The sequence below is a fragment of the Rattus norvegicus genome, chromosome 1 (assembly GCF_036323735.1).
Source record: "Rattus norvegicus strain BN/NHsdMcwi chromosome 1, GRCr8, whole genome shotgun sequence".
Classification (NCBI taxonomy): domain Eukaryota; kingdom Metazoa; phylum Chordata; class Mammalia; order Rodentia; family Muridae; genus Rattus; species Rattus norvegicus.
In genome coordinates, this window is record NC_086019.1 from 17195782 (window position 1) to 17216012 (window position 20231).

At 41.6% G+C, this 20231-nt stretch overlaps 1 protein-coding gene and 1 long non-coding RNA gene across 4 annotated transcripts in view; one reads left to right on the top strand and one right to left on the bottom strand.

Annotated features, from left to right (window-relative positions):
• Pde7b (phosphodiesterase 7B) overlaps positions 1–20231 on the bottom strand; it is a 318757-nt gene that overhangs the window by 201710 nt on the left and 96816 nt on the right. The window contains exon 3 of one of the 2 annotated variants that reach the window (XM_039082864.2): positions 12720–12758. Within the exon in view, the coding sequence (XP_038938792.1) occupies positions 12720–12758 (39 nt within the window). 2 annotated transcript variants of the gene reach the window in all.
• LOC134484963 (uncharacterized) lies at positions 400–19184 on the top strand. 2 transcript variants are annotated; one of them, XR_010062796.1, is made up of 3 exons: positions 400–718; positions 1746–3070; positions 5213–19184. It is a non-coding gene; the product is annotated as an uncharacterized LOC134484963 (long non-coding RNA). The 2 variants fall into 2 exon arrangements; XR_010062795.1 differs by having other exon boundaries at positions 1746–19184.

Here is a 20231-nt window from a genome sequence, read left to right on the forward strand (position 1 = left end):
TTTAAATAAAAATTCCTGGAAAAAATTTGGTAGTTCCTGTCCAAACAGTTCTAAGAAACCTAAGGCGATGTGTGCATAGGGGGAGGGGGAGGATTAGTGAACAAACTCACTAACTTCAAAGGTCTCCATTTATTTTCATATGACCTAAATAAGATTAGATGAGTCGTGATTTATGCTACCACAGGCTTCCATTGCTCCCCACTTTAAATAAAAGTGTGGTTATAATTAAGATCATATGAACTTAGATGTTCCAACGTCTGAAAAATAAGGAGGATGACTTGATGATTGCCTCAAGTATCCTTAGAACTACGGCTGTAAACCTCATGTGGAAAGCCTAGGGGTGTCCTTATCCCAGGTGTTGCTCTCCACGGCGGCGGCGACGGTGGCTGTGGCCCGGAAACAAGTACCCAAGTAACACTTGCACGAGATTGTAACCTTTGAAAAGAACTTCCACTTTCGTTGGACTCCTAGCATCCTGCCTGGCGGATGATGTGCCAAGAGGAACTGTATTTCTACTCATGATGAGCACGAGCACGCTAAGACCTCACATCTGAATTCTCATCCAACAGTGGTGCTGATTTTTCTTTTCTTGGCCAAAACTTGGGGCCCTTCTGCTTCCAGACCGTTAGGATTATAGTTGTGTTTGACCCTCCCCAGCTCTCCTATGAGACCTCCCCTTCTGGCGTTTTGAATGATCTCTGGGCCTCACTCATACTAGGTAAGCACTCTATCAGAGCTGCAGCCTCACCGGGGGTGGGGGGTTCTTTTTAATTAATTAATTAACTAATTAATTAATTTATGATTTTGAGTTGGTGGTTAGGGCTAACTTTAACTTGTTCAGTAGTCCAGTCAGGCCTTGAACTTGCCCAGAGTATCTGGAATCAGGGGCCTGCACCACCTGACCTGCATGCCCACAAGCTGTCCTTTTACCCCAGGCCACTCCTTCCTCAGGAGGAGGAGCTTTCCCTGAAATTCTCTAGAGGGGGCTGGGGAGATGGCTCAGCGGTTAAGAGCACTGACTGCTCTTCCAGAGGTCCTGAGTTCAAATCCCAGCAACCACATGGTGGCTCACAACCGTCTGAAATGGCACCTGGTGTTTGTGAAGACAGAAAACACACACACACACGCACACACGTGAATGAGAAGAGGATGAACCCCAATTACTATACAGGGCTCTTCTATATGCTCAGAGCAAAGCATCAGGAAAAAAATGAATCTGCACCAAACATGTATTAACTTTTTTGTCATTCGTAGCTCAACAGTATATAGAGAGATTATTTTCATGATATTTACACTGCATTATGTATTAGAAACAACCGAAATTATGCAAAGTAGGAAGGAGAGTGCTGTGCAAACATACACTGTTTTATATAGCGGGCTTGAAATCTGTGGGGCTTAACATCTTTGGGGTCAGGGAACCAATGCCCCAAGAACACTGAAAGAAGATCATGTGCTTCCGTGTGCCCCCATTTCCCTGAGCCACACCCATCCCGCTGGTCCAGGGCCTACTCTCAATTTTAACTTAATTACCTGTGGTGGGCATTATTTCCCAATAAGATCACATTGTGAGTTACTAGGGTTAGGACTTTAATTAGTGAATTTCAAGGGGATGCAATTGAACCCACAACACCTACCTCCTCTGTTACCATGGCATCTGCCTCTAGTACCCTTCGTTAATGATACCACCCTCTATTCATTTTCTTAGGCCAAAAATCCATGGCTTTCTCTGTTCTTCTGTTTATTAGACCTCGTCCAAAGTCGAGAATTAATCAGCAACGTCTTCAAGCTGCTGCCTGAATCCAAGCTTCTCGCCGCCCCCACTAGCATCTCCCGAGGCCAAGCCACTAATTTCCTGCCGAGACTAATATCACCGTTCCTTTCCAGTGCCCACATGGAATCTGTTTTCCACACAGGAGTAAGTGTGGTCGCTTTAAGAGATAAGCCCTGCTGTTTTCTGTTAAAAAACACTGCACTCAGAACAGAACCTCAGCGCTTCAACAGCCACGGGGACTTGCTAATCAAACTATACTGTGGGGAACTGTCGTATCAGACCGCAAGGATCTTTCAGAGTTACGTAATCTCTGCTTCAAACGGAGTGAACCAGAGCCAGCACTCGGGCGACTTCCGCGTGTGATTCCTGTGCAGGTTAAAGTTCGAGAAGGAGCAGCTTAGAGTACTGGTCAAGATCCCGCTCATCGGCGTCTCTGGAATCCTCTCTTGCTGTCTGGCTCTCTGGATTGTTCCATTCTTGTGGCGCTTCCTACCTGCAAAGTCATCTTAGAGACCCCCCCTTTTTTTTCTATGAAAGTCGCACTCCCCACGCCATCCTCTGCCCCTCCTCTGTCTTTCTATGCAGTCTTTATTACGAACTAATATCAAGCTGGTCTTTGTCTAGTTTTTAAAGTCCACAGTGTGAGGTAAACGCCATCAAATCCAGGAGATCTTGTTTACTTCATGTGCAGATACTCCGTCAACGCACGACAAATATTTGAACTTTTCATACAAGATAACCTTTCCCCCTGCTTGCACTCTCAATTGTTCCTTTCTTAAAAAGACAAAACCAAAACCAGAAAACACTCCCAGACCATTGCTGACCGTAACAGGGAATTTTACTAGTTAAATACTGTCTTCCTATTTTCCCACCAGGGTTATTTTCCTCTTCGAAATCTTCCTCACTGTTCTAGCTCTGGAACAGCTGGTTCCTCATCGCTGCACAGTGCGTTAAAGGAGGCTGAGGATGAGTTGGGGAGCACCAACCGAGTTTTCTAAAGGAGGCTAAATACCATGTATACTTTGTTCCAGGCAAGGGTTTTTTCTTTTTGCTGAGGAATTCATTTCTTTTGTTGTGTGGCAGGTACCTCTTGGAGCTTCTAGACTCGAAGTTCTTCATATCAAAGAAGAAACCTTCAACTTCAATATTGCTTGTAAGAGTGTGGCAGTAAACTCCAGCCAGATGGTGGCAACATTTCAGGCCTGAGGAATCAACAGCCTTATCTCAGATCTGTGAGGCCTTTTGCTCTCCAACGAGCCAAGGAAGATTTTGAATGTGATTGTCTGCCAAAGAGCCTAGGTAGTCCCTCTTATAGAGACATGAGTGTTCAAAGCTTTCCTCAGAAACATACAGATACACACACACACACACACACACACACACACACATACACACACACAGAAACACATACACCCTCTCACATACATACACATACACACAAACACACAGTGACACTGCACACGCACTCACAGACACCATATGCACATACACTCACAGACACCATATGCACATACATACACAGATACCATACAGACACACTCACAGACACCACACACACACACACACACACACCATACACAACCATACACACATATACACCACACACACAGATACACACACACAGATACACACACCACACCCTCCCACATACACACACAGACACCACACACACAGATACACACACACAGATACACACACCACACCCTCCCACATACACACACAGATACACACACACAGATACACACACACAGATACACACACCACACCCTCCCACATACACACACAGACACCACACATACACACCTAAGCGACCACTGCATCACACACACACACACACACACACACACACACACACACTACATACATATTCTTTCTCTCACACAGACACAGAGACACCATACACACATACATACACAGATACCATACAGACATACACACATAGACACCACATAGCATGTACACACACACACACACCACACATACACACACACACACACCACACCATAGACCACACACCATACACACATACCACACACCATACACACATATTACATACACAGACATACCACATCACACACATGTGCACACACTTGCACACATGCATGTACACATACACACACATGCCTACGCTATTTTAAACAAGGATGTTTAGTTATCAGTCCCATCATGAACCTGCGTTCACTTCAGTGTTACTAAAACACAGGCTGTCGCTGTGCTCCTGAAGAATTCTTCTCAGGATCCCATTGCTCCCCTGCCTCCCAGCCTGGGAATTCAGTCTCTTCTCTGTCATTTCTACCATAACCTGGTTAGCTTCTTCGTCCCAGTTTTCTTTCTATCGAGAGTCTCATAACAGTGCCAAGAATTTGTGAGGATTTTTGGGGGATGGATGGTTTTTTTTGAGGGAAATTAGATAAACCAAGTTATTCAGGGTCATATAAGATTAAGAATTATTAAATATTAAGGAGGGAAATTCTAGACAGTCCCCACAAGATGTCTAACAGGAATCAAATCGCAGGGGTGTTCGCTGCCTGCAACCGTACTTCCTCATACCTATTTGCAGAGAGGATGTGGCCCCTGACCCGGGTCACAGACTGCAGGGTTAATTCCTTCAGGGGACAATCTTAGGAGTTTCAAAAGCTGGTATTATAGCCCTTGCAGTTTGCTCAATTACCTTTCTCTGAGGGCGAGCTAAAAGAAAGACGAGTTTATACTACTGTCAAGCTTTCTGGGTAGAGCATGACCTAGTCTCTATGTGTTGGATATTGGCCTAGAACCTATCAGACACAGTGGGGAGATGTCATGGCACTTATGGCCAAAGCACTAATTTTACTTAATAATGGCCCTGAAGCAAAAAGCAGTCACACTGGCAATTTTATTACTACTTCTTGTCAAAATTGCTCTATTTCATTATTAGCTGTTGCTAGTCTCTGAGAATGTCTCCTGTGTGAGTTAAGTTTGTCGTGGCGTGTATGGGAAGGAGCACACTGTGCATATGAGGCCCAGCCTTATCTTAACTCTGGGGCATGTATTAAGACGTCCTGACGGTACCCTTCACAGACAGGCTGGCCCATTGACCATCCGAAATGGTACAGTCTAACTTGACTACCTCGATTGCTTCATTCTGTCTCCATTTCCTGTTGGACTCTTAAGTGTAAAGGTTCATCCCTGCTACACATCCTGGCTTGTATTTCTGTCGGACACATCAGTCCTTGTCAGGATGGACCACTCAGCTACAGATTCTAAGCTCTGGAATAACTAGGCACGGAACAGCATAGATCCCAAGGAAAAGGTAAAAGGGAAAATCCCCTACATTTATTAATTTATAATTATACGAAATAAGTCTTAATGCATTACTGACACTCACAATGATAATTGAACTGATCTAGACATAGCACTTTTGAAAAGCATTGGATTCATTTCCAATGTTCTGGCTTATTTTAGAAACGGACGTGGGACAACCTTTCCACTTAAAGACATGCGACTCCCTGGAAGGGGCCTCTGCACATTTAACTTCGCTGTAAGTAAACAATGAATGGGATGATAGCGTCTGAACAAAGACTGGTTTGTGTCTTTTGTTCAGAGCAAAGCTCTACACAAGAGTCCTGTCCCTGAGCAACCTTTCAGGGCTCTTTCGAACCCAGCAGACCTCAGCTGCACACGGCTCTAAGGTCTTCCCCACTTCTTTTATTTTTTTTTAAAGTTCCAGCGGGATTTTATTGTCTTTGCTTCTTTTGTTATAATTATAGTATAGTCCGAAGGTATAGAAGCTGTAAACTGAATAAATAAATCAGTTTAATCAAAGGGTGAAAATTTCCTACCACTCAGAATTGTCCATGCATACATATCTATAACCACAGGACCCTGGGAAATTGTGATAGTTTTTATATTGCTTTGTATCAGCAGGGTCTTCCTCTGTTTGTGACAGAGCTTGGGACAAGTAAAACCATTAATTACTTTCCTCTGAATACTGACAGCAGACCAACAACTGCACACAAGTCAACAACAACACACACAACAACTGCACACACGTCACTTTTCCCTCAGACAGAAAGCTTGGATGGATACCAGTTCAGAGCGGAGACCTTGAACTTGGAAATGTGCTTGTGGTTTTAGTTTGATAGCCTAATGAAAGCTTTAACCTTTCCTGGTGTATCTTAAATGTCTTGATAACACCCTAAAGGAGGGCAGCCTGAGTCCAAGTACAAGCTGTGTGTGTGTGTGTGTGTGTGTGTGTGTGTGCGCACGCGCGCGTGTGCATACTCATGTGTATGCATGTAACATGTGTTATATCATATATTGCAACTTGAGAATCTAAGAAAGTCCCGCATCTACAGTGAGTGACACTGTGTTTGTGAGTCCCTACCTGACCCCAGTGTCAGAGACCACTACTGGGCTTTCTCTGTAAGGCTTTCGTCTGTCATGAGACCACACGCCTGAGTTACCTGGCCTTCATATTGTTTTGAGGCTGTTGTGATAGATAAATGACCAGATGACAGTGAGTGGCTGAGATCATATGTTTTGTGTGACGGAACAGTTATGCCAGAAATGAATAGCAACTCAGACTCATTTCGAAAATGTGGCTACCCAGTGGGTACCCCAAGGCACATCTGTAGACACAACCCCACCCTGTTTATGTCCCCTCACAGGAGAATTGATACAGATACAGGCTTTATCAGAGATTTGATACCTGCCATATATTTCTAGTGATGTAAGCAGACGATGTAAAATTATCTCTGTACCTTAAGAGATCAGAGAAATAACAGAAAACCTCTCATTATAAAATAACCTTTCCTCATTGAACATTTAGAAATTATGAAGTAGTCAAAACAAAGACAGCAACCATGCCTAATTTCATCCCCCAGGAAGCCAGAGACATTCCTTGAAATTATTTTCTATTGGAAAGTTGTAATTTAATTCACTGTCCATATTGGCTGGAAATAACCATCTTGCCTCCACCAGTCCATGTGAACACTAAAGAAACTGATAAACAGACCAAGAGTATACACTTCACCACCCCATTCCCAGGGTACATATACATAAAGGTCACAACAATATGGTGTAAAGGTTTCATCTAGAAATACTGACATATGTAATGTCCTAGTAAGGTACTAGACTACTATTATTTCAGAAGTAGGTGGCCAGATTTTCATTCTAAGGTCTTTAAAATAGTCTTTGATTTTTCTTAGTGACGTATTGGGAAGAAAGACAGGTTTCTCTTAAGACACCCATCCCACCCACACATAGTGTCCCTTGTTGCCAGTCTCTCATGAGAGTTAACTCATTTGCCACAGCTGATGAACCTACATGACATATTAACATCACTGGAGGTTATGGTCTGTGTGGGGATTCACTCTTGGTGTCTGATGCATCTGTAGGTCTTCTGGGTTCAGACAAACATGTAATGACATATATCCATTATTATAGCAACCTACAGGGCATTTTCTCTACCCTAAAACATCCCTCACTGCTATGTCTGTTCCCATATTTTTACTATAATTCTCATATTTTGATTTCAATTTTGTAAAAATTTAGTTATGTAGTTTGTAGTAAATAGAACTGGAAATTTATTAGCTTAGCAGAAAAGAATTTTTACTTAGGAACTAGGGTTTTGTTTATTGTTCCACCTGAGTGAGCGAACGCTTACTATGACCACTTGTTTCTAAATATTCAACAAAAAAGAGATGATTAATTTGGCCTGGGCAATAAACTCTACCCAATCTTTAATGTTCATTGATTATAAGCGAATAAAACATACCTGCTCTATTAGCACCAACATCAACCGGATAATATGTTTACATAAATGATAATCATAATTCTCATTAGAAGTCATTTACATAAAATGTTCATACTGATTTGAATGATGAATTATACATTCTAACTTTTGCTCTAGGATAATTACCAAGTGTTGAATTATTTATGGAGCTTTCTACACAGCTAGTGGGGGTGCGGACCGGTGTAGCCACTTTAGGAAATACTTGTGGAGTTCAGTAAAAACAGAACATATATGTTCCCTCTGAGTCAACAGCTGTAGTTCTGAGTACGTACTCCAGAAAGTAGGTAATTTGTACACACACATACACACACACACACACACACACACACACACACACACACACACACACACAAACACACACAAATGTATGGGCTGGAGAAATGGTTTGCCACATAAGTATGAGAACCCGAATTCAAACTTTCAGAACTTCTATGAAAGCTGGGCACAATGGAAATCGGAGACGGAAGAATTTCTGGGAGCCCAGAGGCCAGCTAGCTTGGTATTCACAATGACCAGGAAGAATTTGTCTCCCACAAGGTGGAAGATGGGGCCCTGTACCCAAGTTTGCCTCTGACTACCACATGTGTGTCTATAGTCACATAGATATCATATGTTCACATCACACACGCATACAGGCACATGAAAGACTTTTAAAATGTTTAACAACTTTTATAGTAGTATTTTTGGTAGCAGTCCAAAACTAGAGCTATATATTTGTCAAGAGGAAAAGTGAATGAAGTAGATATAAACATATACATGCATGCACATATAGAGAGGAAGATTTTATAGCCGTGAGCAGTGATCTTTTTCTATAAAGGAATGCATAGTAAAATTAATAATTAGAATGAAAATAGTTATATTTAACAGTATGGATAAATAGCCGACGGTGAGTGTAAGGACATGTTCCTTAGTTCTACTAGTGTAAATTGCAAATGAAGAAGTGATGATGAAGTTAAGCGTGTCAGAGTAGAGACTTTGGGAGAATATGTCTAGAAGGAAGTTGTGGCGGAACGTTCCCTAATGATTAAAGATTTCAGGGAGCCAATCACTGGGCGAGTAGGCGGGACTTCCTGTTTGGAGAGGGGAAGATGGGAAACTGTAGCAAAGATGGGCTTTTGGAAGGAAGATGGGGGAAGAGAAAGTCGTTCTAAATTGCACATGGCTTTAAATAGCCACAGGTAGCTGTGAATATCTTATAAGGGATGGATAATTACAGGACGATTTGTCTTATCTAGGTGGGCAGTTTATATCAATACCAACTGTCTCTGAGTTCATTGTGTGGACGTTTTGTGGGGTGAGAGTTTACTGATATAAATCTGGCTGATAAATTACAAGCCTCTAGGGTTTTGATTTTTACCTGGTTTGTGACCGCTAACCACAGGGGTCGGATGGCTGGGAATGTGAGCAAAGAGTCTGCAGGGATGAGAACAGAGAACAGGTCGGCCAGTCTGTTGGTCTGAGAAAAGGCCAGTCTGTCCGCCAGTGTCCTGCCAACGGTAGTGTGGGATTCATAGTTTTTTTTTTTTTTTTTTTTTTTTTTTTTTTTTTTTTTTGTTCTTTTTTTTTCCGGAGTTGGGGACCGAACCCAGGACCTTGCGCTCGCTAGGCAAGCGCTCTACCACTGAGCTAAATCCCCAACCCCGGGATTCATAGTTTTTATTCCACGCCACAGGAAGTATTAAAAAACCAACCTGTAGTTTCTTAAAGATGAGCCAACTTCGCAAGGCTTCATTTTTCTATAGCTTTAAAAAATTGCCCATTTTTCAGAATTAAGGGACATTTAAATTACAAGGTAAAAACAGTATAAATGAAGATAAATCACTGAAAAATAGTATCAGGACAATCAGAAGTGTTGATACATATCTAAACGGTAACATCGACTGTTGAATGGCATGAAGCTGTTAAGAATAAATGTGGATGCATAAACATCATTAGTTAATCTTTACTCTTTGAAAGACCTCTCTCCCTCCCCCTCCCCCTCTTTCACTCCTCAAACAAAATTTCCCTATGTAGCCTTGGTTGGCCTAGAACTTGCTATACATAGAACAGGTTGGCCTGGAACTCACAGAGCTCTTCAAACCTCTAATTTTGCCTCTAGAGTGCTGGTATTTAAAGACATGCATCAGACCATATCTGGCTTAAAATTTTCTCTCAAAGAATAGCATTTGGGACTACTAGTCTGAGAAGCTTTTATATTGGAAAACAAAATTAACACATAGAGTCTCATTTTATGTTTTTTTTTCCCTCTCCCCAATCAGAGACTTCTCCATTTTCAACACTTCAATCACTACAGGGGGAAAAAAATTAATGTCTTTTAATGGGCTAGAAATGTACAGCGTTCTGCAGTCATGAGCTTGAGATCTTGTCCCCTGAGCTTCTAGGTGCTTGGCACACGAGTACGCTGGTCAAAGTTGTCATCTTGGGGAAGAGTGGGATACAAGGAAAACACACCGAAGCTGTTAGGTCTGGCCTTTTGGATGAGTTTGAGTGGTGGCAGTTTATAATACCTAGTGTGTGTTTTATGAAGATCTAGAGAAGGGAGCTTGAAGGTTCCAAACGTAAGGAAATGATGAGACACAGAAATGAGACTGGAGAGATGATTCAGTTGTTACAGGGCTAACTGCCCCCGCAGAGGACCCAGGTTCCTTTCTTAGCACTCCATATTACTCCATCTCTAGGGAATATAGCGCCCTCTTCTGGCCTCTGCGGGCTCAGGTGCACACACAGTGCACATAAACTCATGCAGGCAACACACACACAAGTATTAGATACATAAATCAACCTTAAAAAATGAGGGAAAGGCTAATGACCTGATCTAACAATGGGTACACAGTGGATACAAGTGTTGAACTATCACACCAGACTCCATTATCATATATAATTTACAGGTTTATATAAAAAACTAAACCATTATTAAACATTCAGAGGTTTGCTTAAGCCAAGTATCAGTGAAATCATCCAAAATATAATCATATTCATTCATGTTCTGTCACCCAAGTCATCTTGGCTTTTCACGAGTCACCTATCTTGTAAACAAGACACATAAAGGAGGGCTTTTCTTGATATAAAAAGGAAAACAGATAGAATAGGTACCTTTCGCAGACTACCTGGTAGGATTAATGCTTAACAACTCTATTCAATAAGTAATGCAGGATTTGAGCACTAAGATGTAATTTCCCCCCATGAAACACAGAAACTGTATGTTTCAAAAATTCAATACTTACTTCAAAAAGATTGATTTTTTTTTAAAAAGAAGGTAAGATCGCACAATGGGATTTTTGACACTACAGTATGATTTGTTGAAAGCGATAGGACATGGTACGTCTTCTCCTGTGTTTAGCAGACATGCTCCAAGAACTGATAGATTGGTAGCATGCCATGGAATAATAGAGATATTGTTCTTCACTAGCCTTTTGGGATTCTAAGCTCCATTAGCATTTTGACGTTGGTTCCCGGTCATTCTCCACAATGAATCAGTTAATGAGGGAGTGCAAGACAAGGGGACCACAACATCACCATGAAGCTGAGCGTTCTCACAGTCTTATACTCTTCCCACATCTATCATGGTTTACAGATGTCCAGGTACGCGAATTCCTCCTTGCTATACATACGTGCGTGTAGCACTCTAGACAGAAACATGCTACATATGTTTGTAGCCTAGGATACACACAATCTAGGATTTTGTACCATTTAGCTCGGGTGTGGAGTAGGCTCTTCCTCTAGGTTTGTGTGACTCCATTCCCAGATATTGGAATAACGACAGAATCACCTAATTATGTATTTCTCAAACCATGCCCCCAATGACAAACAATACATGGCCGTATTGCAGAATAGAATGTCTCAGAATTAAACTGCCAATTTTCTCTTGTGTTGCACAGAGCTAGAGCTCCTGGAATCCAGGATCAGAGTATAGACAAAAATAAAGATTTGTTAGATTTGATAACACGGACTATTTGGTTAGATTACAAGTCACAAACATTTTAAAGATGTTGACCAAAAATCAAATGTATCAGATCCATACATAGTTGTCCACCTTGAAGTTGGACACCAGACAACAAAAATCAAGGCATTACCATCATTTTGGGATTTTTCTTCATGACCTTTTGGTGAGAAGCAATTAGTAAGTTTTGTAGTGTTCATGCTGGACTCACAAATGTCGAAAACGTGGATTAATGCGTCAGTTGTGAAGGTTTGGGGCTTATAAAAACTTCCTTGAGAATGCACTCATTAGTTACTTCTCTGTTAAGTTAATGACCTATGTATTGGGATTAAGAATCTGATGAAGAAATATTTAGGGATCCTTTATAAGAAACATGACTTTTCCATAAACATTTATATAATGTTCTGACATTCAAACGAGGCAAAGGCATCAATTGGTGTATCGGGAACAAGTAAGCATTTTTTTTTAAATAACAGGGATTTATTCTGTCATAAATAACAGTCATTTCATTCTGAAAGTGCATGATCAATGCTTATAATCTCAAACTTTTTAAAGCTTTGTATACTTATAGCTATGAAGCAATTGGTTAGATATTGACAGCCCGAGGCCTCGTAAGGTAATCTATGTTTACATATGTCCACTTAAACGATAAAAACTTGCAATGAAATACATTTATAAAAATGCCCTCCCTTCAGCAAAAGGCTCGAGTACTGTTTTGGGGGTCAAGACTGAAAAGGATACTGCCTGTGAAATATTACAAAAGCATAGCTGCTGTGTGCAACGCTTGTAGGAAAAAATCTACATAACGTAACATACACCGAGGCTGGTGAGGAGGAGGCGGAGCTGGAGCGGCCAAGGAGGAGCCAATAGCTTCTACTTCTGGAAAGAACTTTCATTCTGAGAGGGCGTGGCTTCATACCACCTGGGCGGAATTTGTAGAGAGGCCTCTCCTTATAGGCCAAGACAGGCCATACCAAAGCCTCGAGTCACCATTGAATGGTGCAAGTTTATGTGTGAATATACAGTCTTACGGGTTTTTTGTATCTTCGTGGGGTTGTTGCGTGTTTCTTTGGAGTTGTAGGACAGTGGTGAGTGCGCGTGTCAGAATGACAGACAAGAATGGGAACTCCATGGGAATGTGCAGGCACAGTGGAGAATGGAGGGCAAATGCAGTCTTTTTGTTACGGAGGGGAGGAAGTTGTGGGTTAGAATCTAGGCATCCCCATGCAGGTTACCTTGGCCGGCCATTGGAAGAGGAGGAGGAGACGAGGCAGCTAAGGGGAAAAGAGAAGGGGAGGGTCTTTATGAGCAGAGAGTATTTACTTCTCTGAAATGTGTTCTTGGAAAGCGCTTCAAGTTTGGATATATGTGTTTTAATTTTAAGGAAAGGGTCTCGAAATATTAGGTCACAGTTGCTAACTTCAACCAGGTTCTCAGAACTGTTTCTGTGTATGGGGCAACTGATGTAATAGAAACAATATTTTTCAATGCTTTAACTTTTTTTTTGTATTTTCTTATAATGTACATGGTTAAAGATATAAGAACATAGGGATATAATATATATGCTTGCATATATTGGATATACAATTCCATTTTATATGTATATAAATATATTACACATTTTTATATCTCATTTTGTATAATATTAATTTCAAATAAATAGATTTATGTGTTTATGCCCTCTCTGCTCCTCCTCTCCCTCCTCCCAAAAGTGTCAGGCTGAAAGTGATTGGATAGATGGAATTATCTCAGCCCTCACCCAGGAGGCTATATATCCATATAATGTTTCCTTGTCCCCTTAGCTCCATGCTACCTTTTGTTCACGGGCCTGCTGGTTGCTGTCATGGATACCCATAAGTCTCTCAGGCACTTATTAGCCTGGGTCTCACTTGATCTCTGTAATGCTTCCTTCTGGTATTATCTTCTTCCTATGGAAGCCTCTCCTCTTGGCTAATATGGCTACAGTGCCATTCTCCTGCCTTTCTGTCCCCTTGTTCTAAGTCTCCTACCTTGTAATGGGTCTCTAGACTCCTCTTGAACATGCTCAATCCTTATGAACATTCCTTCAACGTCTCTAGGTTTATCCCATGTCGATCCTTACCCTGCCCTGAATGATACCCATTTCCAATATATACCTCTGCCCACATGGAGTTCTTTCCTTCCAACTTCAAGATCCCCCCTGTACCTGAGTTTTCTGGGTACCTCAAATTAATCACATCTGGAATTTAACTCATGTCCTCCAGGTGCTGTCCTGGGCAGGAGGAAGCCAGCACCTTGTCTACTTAGTAGCATCTCCTACATTCAGTCCTTCGTGAAGTCCTATCGAGGTCCTTCAACGACTCTCGTATCTTGCATGTTTTGTCTTCAGTGACAGTTGTCTCAGTTCAGGCAGGGCTCAACATTCCTCACCTGCTCACTCCTAAGCTGGTGTCTCCTTAGTAGAAGACTCCTCCTGGACATACACTGCTCCGAGCAGATGAGCTGTCTCAAGCCTCTTTGTTCCTTTGTGGATCCTTTGCTCACTAATCCTTAAATAGACTTTTTTTTTTTGGTCCTGCCCTACAGCCTTTTCTAGTTTTCCCTGTCTTCTTCATACCCAATTAGCTATTTTGTCTTATTTTATTCTGCAGGCATAGTGACCTTCTTCCTTATAGAGTCGCTTGTACCTTTCAACACCTTTGTTGCCTAGAACTATCAACACCTTTCCCAAGGGCTTTCCACCTCAGCTTCCCCAGGCTGTCCCCTGCTTTTCTTTTGCTCCTTACTGATTATCCGCCCTTTCCCATGAGACAGAAGTCCAGTTTACTACAGTTTAACAGGCTGTGGTGCTGGGGTTTGTGTTGCTGCCCATGACTCTCTCAAGGCTGAGTATCACCGCCCTTGCCTGTCTGTGCTGGCAGGCAGTACACACATATAAATGCCTGCTAACTGCCCATGTCTTTCAACTGCAACTTTATATGCTGGGGGAGTAGATTTACTAAAAAACACTTTTTCTCCCTTCAGGGAGAAAACACAGCGGACATAATACCAAAACGTCTATCATTTCTGGGTTTGACAACTCCGGTTCCTGTCGGTTGGTCTTTTCTCCGGTTGTCATGTTCAGATCTTATTGGAGTCCAGCCGCACCGAAGAGCATGCTTTGGCGCGTAAACAGCAACCTCCCATGGGAAGAGACCCGAGAGCTGGGAGACGCTAGCTCACGCAGAGCGATGCTGACTTTCAAGTACGAGCTTTGAAGGAACAGTGGGCTTGTGGAAGAAGATTCGAAGCCCGAACCTCAGAGTGAAATGATTCTTTTGCGTATTTTTATAAGGATAGAGAAGATAGACTAGTGGGCCACCTCGTTCCTCAAACACAGCGTCATGCCCCAGAGCAACCTGCTCGCTCTGCAGAGGATCCTGCCTCGCTCACCCATGTCAGCACTCGCTCGCAGCGCTCAGCAGAGAGTTAGGCACCCCCTCTCGCACTGCCCGCCTGCACAGAACTACAGACTTCAACTCAGAGACAGAGAATATTCTGCTTGGGAACTGCTCTTTCATTCCCAGAGGATCTGACCTGGGTACTGGCCGTGTTAGGGCCTAGCAGCATGAAGTTTTTGTTTCATTTTGGTTATTTTGTTTTTGCTTGGGTTTTTTTTTTTCCTGTAACAACCTGGCCCTGGCACATTTGAACAATGCCCGCAGGTGACTACAGCTCCCACAAATGATCAGCATGTATCCGCTCAGCAAATGATGGCCTCCTATTAGGACACGGGCAGGGAGATCTTCCAGGTTGCCGCACGCTCAGCAGGGAATAAAAACCGAGTCGCTGTTTCTGTAATGTTTATGTTCTGTGTATAATGTGCTGTGGCGGGAGGCTGAGGGACAGCATGGAGTATGCGGACAGAAACACAGCACGCCATTCGGTGCGAATGTCATGCTCAGACAAAACAGGGTCCTGGGGAGTGGTGGAAATTACCCTCCGCTGCTCTCACTTGGGAACGTCCGGGCTCCGTTTTGCATTCTGTTGCAGTTAGAAAATGTTGCCCCGAGGCGTCATTACTTAAACAAGCATATGGGAAGAGAAAACGGTGTGCCAGTGATATGGACGATATACTTTCTATGTGTAAGCTGAAGTCAAACTGGTGGGGCATTCTAGTCTTGACAAGTCAAAATTCGACCCCTGAACTTTCCCCTTTAAGTGTAGACCTTAATTTTAATGTCAAGTGAACATACGGTAGTCCTTCCAGTGGCCTCTCTTTAACAACCAATAAAGACCATTTATAAATATTTCCGGTTATTATTTCTCATATTACTTATTCCTAAAGAGCGAACATGCACATGGAAATGACTACTTGCTTGGACAACTCGAGGTGGTTTCATTTTCAAAATACGCCAAAGCTGTTCACTACTCATTTAAAAAAAAAATCCATCGGAAATAGGTTGCAACTATGGCTCACTTCGCTAATCTCAGAAACCAGAGGCAGGAGGCTCACTGAGAATTTGAGGTTAGCCTGGGCTACATAATAAGTTCCAAGGCAGTCAGAGCTATATCATAAGATGCTAGATTTAAAAAATAAGGAACCGAGGAGGGAGGACATTGCTCAGAAGTTACAAGTACTGGCTGCTCTTGCAAAGGACCTGGGTGTGGTTCCCAGCATCCACATGGTGGCTCGCCATCATGATTAATTCTCACACATCTCACACCCTCTCCTGGCCTCTCTGTAGGCACTGCATCCATGTGGTGCTCAGACCACACATTAAATTAAAAAAAATAAAGGGTTCATTTTACGAGGAACTGACCTATAGTTTTGTTTAATACTATGTAGCAGAAATGAGTTTACAGAGTGTTTCACGATACTTTATAACTACTTGAAACCTGCCCTTGAACTGCACTCACACCAAAGGCTAGAGCTGTTGGCCTTCCAAGACTTGTTACTTTTAGAGAGGATGTCAGCAGTCTGTTAGGGTTTTCATTCCTTCACACTGTTCCCCTTTACCCTGTTGGTGGCCTGAACGCGTCCTTCCCATCCATTTCCTTGTATCACTGCTTTTGGATGTGGCCTTTTATACCACCCCAGTCCTGCTACTGGTCTGCATTCACAGCTAAACCCCACGCCCCTCGCATTCCAGCTCCACAGAGTCTCTTCACTGGAGTCTCAACACCTTTTTGCCTTAAAAAATGATTCGTTCTTGTTACGTTCATGGCCCACATCTGGGTTTCAAGAGTTGAATCTCATCGGATTGGAAGCATTTTGAAGGAAGAGTCTGCTCCAGTTGGTCTCTGGTTGCCAGTCTCTCATACAGTGCCTTGCACTGTGATAAATAATAATAATAATAATAATAATAATAATAATGTTTATTATTTATCAACTTATTGTCGGGTCACCGATATTTAGTGTTGGCCCCATATTAAAATATCTCATTCCATCATGGAAAAACCCCTTCACCTAGAAGGGAGAGATATTTCTATTTCCACCTTGTAAACGGAACCTGAAGAAGGGGTGAAACGGCTTGCATGAGAGGACTGCACGGTCAGCGTTTCAGGGCTGAGGCTGGAGTACAGACTGAGCTTGTGTTGAGTGCTGATACACTATTTGACTTTAGTGTATCCCATTACTCTGAAAATTATCAATCCAGCTCAGCGTTTATGTAGCACATTTCAAACGTCTAACGCAAACATCACATGTGAGCCAGACAGGTAATCAAGTTCTTCCAGAACATTCAAATGGCCACACCACTTAAGAGCATAAATGAAATCAAGTATGAAACAGCAGCAAAGTCACAGACTATTCCAAACTAGAAAAAAAAAACTTGATAAAAACAGGGAAAATGAGCCAAAATATCATAAGTCACAAATGAGGGATTTTTATTTTAATAGAACCCTGCTCTGAAAGTAGGAGAAATGGGAAGAGAAAAATGACCCACATCTGATGTTTGGCTTTTTGAAATTTCTTTTTACGAGAGAAGTTTATAACTTTACAGAGTATGGCTAACATATGAACTAAGAACTGAATCAACAACAATCATTCTTTAAATATTCCCCATTCTTTTTGATAAGCAGTTTTCTTTTATATCCTTGGAAAGAAACATTAGTAATTTGGGATATTCCATAATTTTTTTGCATAATTAGAGATAATTCCCTGTCTGCTTCCTTGTTCTTTACAGGGTCACTTCCTTACAGTTTGTTAAGGAACACATTTTGCCATAAAGCCGTGTGTCTTCTGATATAATTACGTAAGTTCTAAAGTTAATCGGAATTGACGAGAGAGCCATACATAAGTATAGACATGGGGTTGGCAGTGGAGGAAACTTGGAAGTCACTGACCTAAGCGTGAAGCAGAGAAAGGAGCCGTTTACTACAGTCCACTCGCTGACTTGGTGGCCGCAGTTGGCCACCGTGAGCAAGTTTAAGGACTAAGCAGCTAATTCTCAGCACAGACAGCTTCGCAGCACACAATTTACCCTCTAACCCCACCTGAGCTGTTCTCCTGATACCAGAAAATGAGTCTCTGCAAAGCCCATACAGGACAGTAATTAGTCCCTACTAATATTGGATTTAGTGCTTTGGAGTCACTCAAGGCGACTGTGGCATTTACGTATCATTTAAGGTAATGAGCCAGCGGCATGGTTTTCTGAGAGGGTGGCTTGTTCCATAGAAGTCATGAAGTAGACCATTCAACATACAAAAATCGCCTTCACTCTAGAATGATCTGAGTATTCACTGGCGAGGAAGAAGGACCCGAAAAATTATTCCTGGCTAGTGAGTCTCATGCTATTCCTTATCACACCTGTTTAAACCAGACCACAGCCAGAATCTATGCAGGGACACCCAAAACTGAAGTGGGGTGGGGGAAGGAGGGAGGGGGGAACAGAGAAAGGAAGGTCCAGGAGCTTAAGAATATAGAAAAGTCGTAGGTTGGCTCCCATCAGAGATCAATACTGGGGTAGCATTAAACATCCAATATAAAGTTTTGGAAATATGGGTTGTATATATTTTGTTCTCTTAGTTGGAAATTATGATTAATTTGAAGTAGTGTTATCAAAAATCACCTGAAAAAAATTATGAAAATTGTGAAAAAATACCAGGTACCTTACCCCTTGCTTTCAGAGATAAAATGTTTTCTCAAGAAGCATTCCAGGAAGTGGTAAATACATGCCTTCATAGGCTTCTCTTAAAGGAAGAAATAACCTACTAATGTCTCACACAAGACAAAGGAGACACCTTCATAGACCTTCCTTCTTAACGAAATACAAAAGGGTCTCAGTTTTAGTGATGACATCATCATCATCATCATCATCATCATCATCATGATGTGAATTTCTCTTGTTTATGTTAGGGAAATGAATCCCTCAAACTTTTTCCCCATCATCTCACACTAGAGAGTCCTTGTGAGTTGCAGGCTAACGGCAAATCAATCCATCTGTATCAATATCAGGAAAGCTTTATTTTGGTATTCTTTCATCTGTGATTTCAAAGGACTTTATCAATGTTTGAAGCAAGACTTGCATCATTTCCCTTAAAGGATAAATAGGAAAAAAGTCTAAATCCTCTTCGGTGTGAGGTCCTTAAGGGTGTGGACATTTCTACTGTGTGAGAGACTCCAAGTATCTAGCATGACCTCTGTTACACACCACTGTGCATTCTAGGTGGTACATAGATAGTGTTTACAGATAACACATCGTGTGTCCTTCCTACGTGTTCTCCATCAAAACTGTCATTCTCACTTTTCCTTTGTGCTATTTAATTCTGTATAATCAAAACAAGCTAATGGAATCTACAAGGTTAATGACCGACACACTGATCTTGTCAAAGATATCTGTAATTTGAAGGAATGGACATCTCTCAGTTGACTTACAATACATGACCTATGCAAGATGCTCAGGATAGATTTTATTTTTATCTCAGGTGCTCAATTAACTGCAATAGTTATGAAAGTAGCTAGAAAAACACAAGTGATTTATATTAATATATTCTACATCAACAGGGATATGTTGATTGTCACAAATGCCTATGGCAGTCACATATAACACACTATAGAACCAGAAGATGGGAAAAGTAATTAAACTTCCCTTAAGTGAGGTCCCACACATGAGCAGTACTAGACAGTCCTTCATTATCTTTCTCTTGGCTTGTAATTAGTTAACCATTTACAAGAGAAGCAGAACACAGGAGAATTCATTCAAAATTGAAGATGCCCATGTCTTTGAAAGCATCATGAGTTAAACACTTACACAAGTTTCTGGATCAGATGGAAATAAGCAATGTAAATTTCCATGGCCTTTAATTGATGTCTGTAGGATTGAGGCCTTGGCTTCTGTTTCCTTATTTGTGAGAGGGCTGTAACAATAGTTCAGCTGTAATTTTGTTTGTGTGGAAATTGAATGAACTAAAGGATGAACAGGTAAAGTGTGGTCATTAGACACCTTCTCAAACCCAATGTTGGGACGACACATAGCTGGAGAAACATTATTTTTGCTTGCATATCATCTATCTACCTACTATCATCTATCTATCAATCTATCATCTATTATCTATTTATCTCTACCCATCCATATATCATCTCTTTTTTATCTATAATTCATAACTATTATCTTGAGATATTAATGTTTTTGAAGCAATTACAAAGTTTAAAAACCAATATTGGATAGCTGAAATTATTCTGCAGAGGTATGCTCTAATCATAGCTCATATACTTCTAGTAAAATGTCCTATTTCCAGTAGACTTATAAGCTTCTATCTTAATTCAAAACATATGAGAACAATAT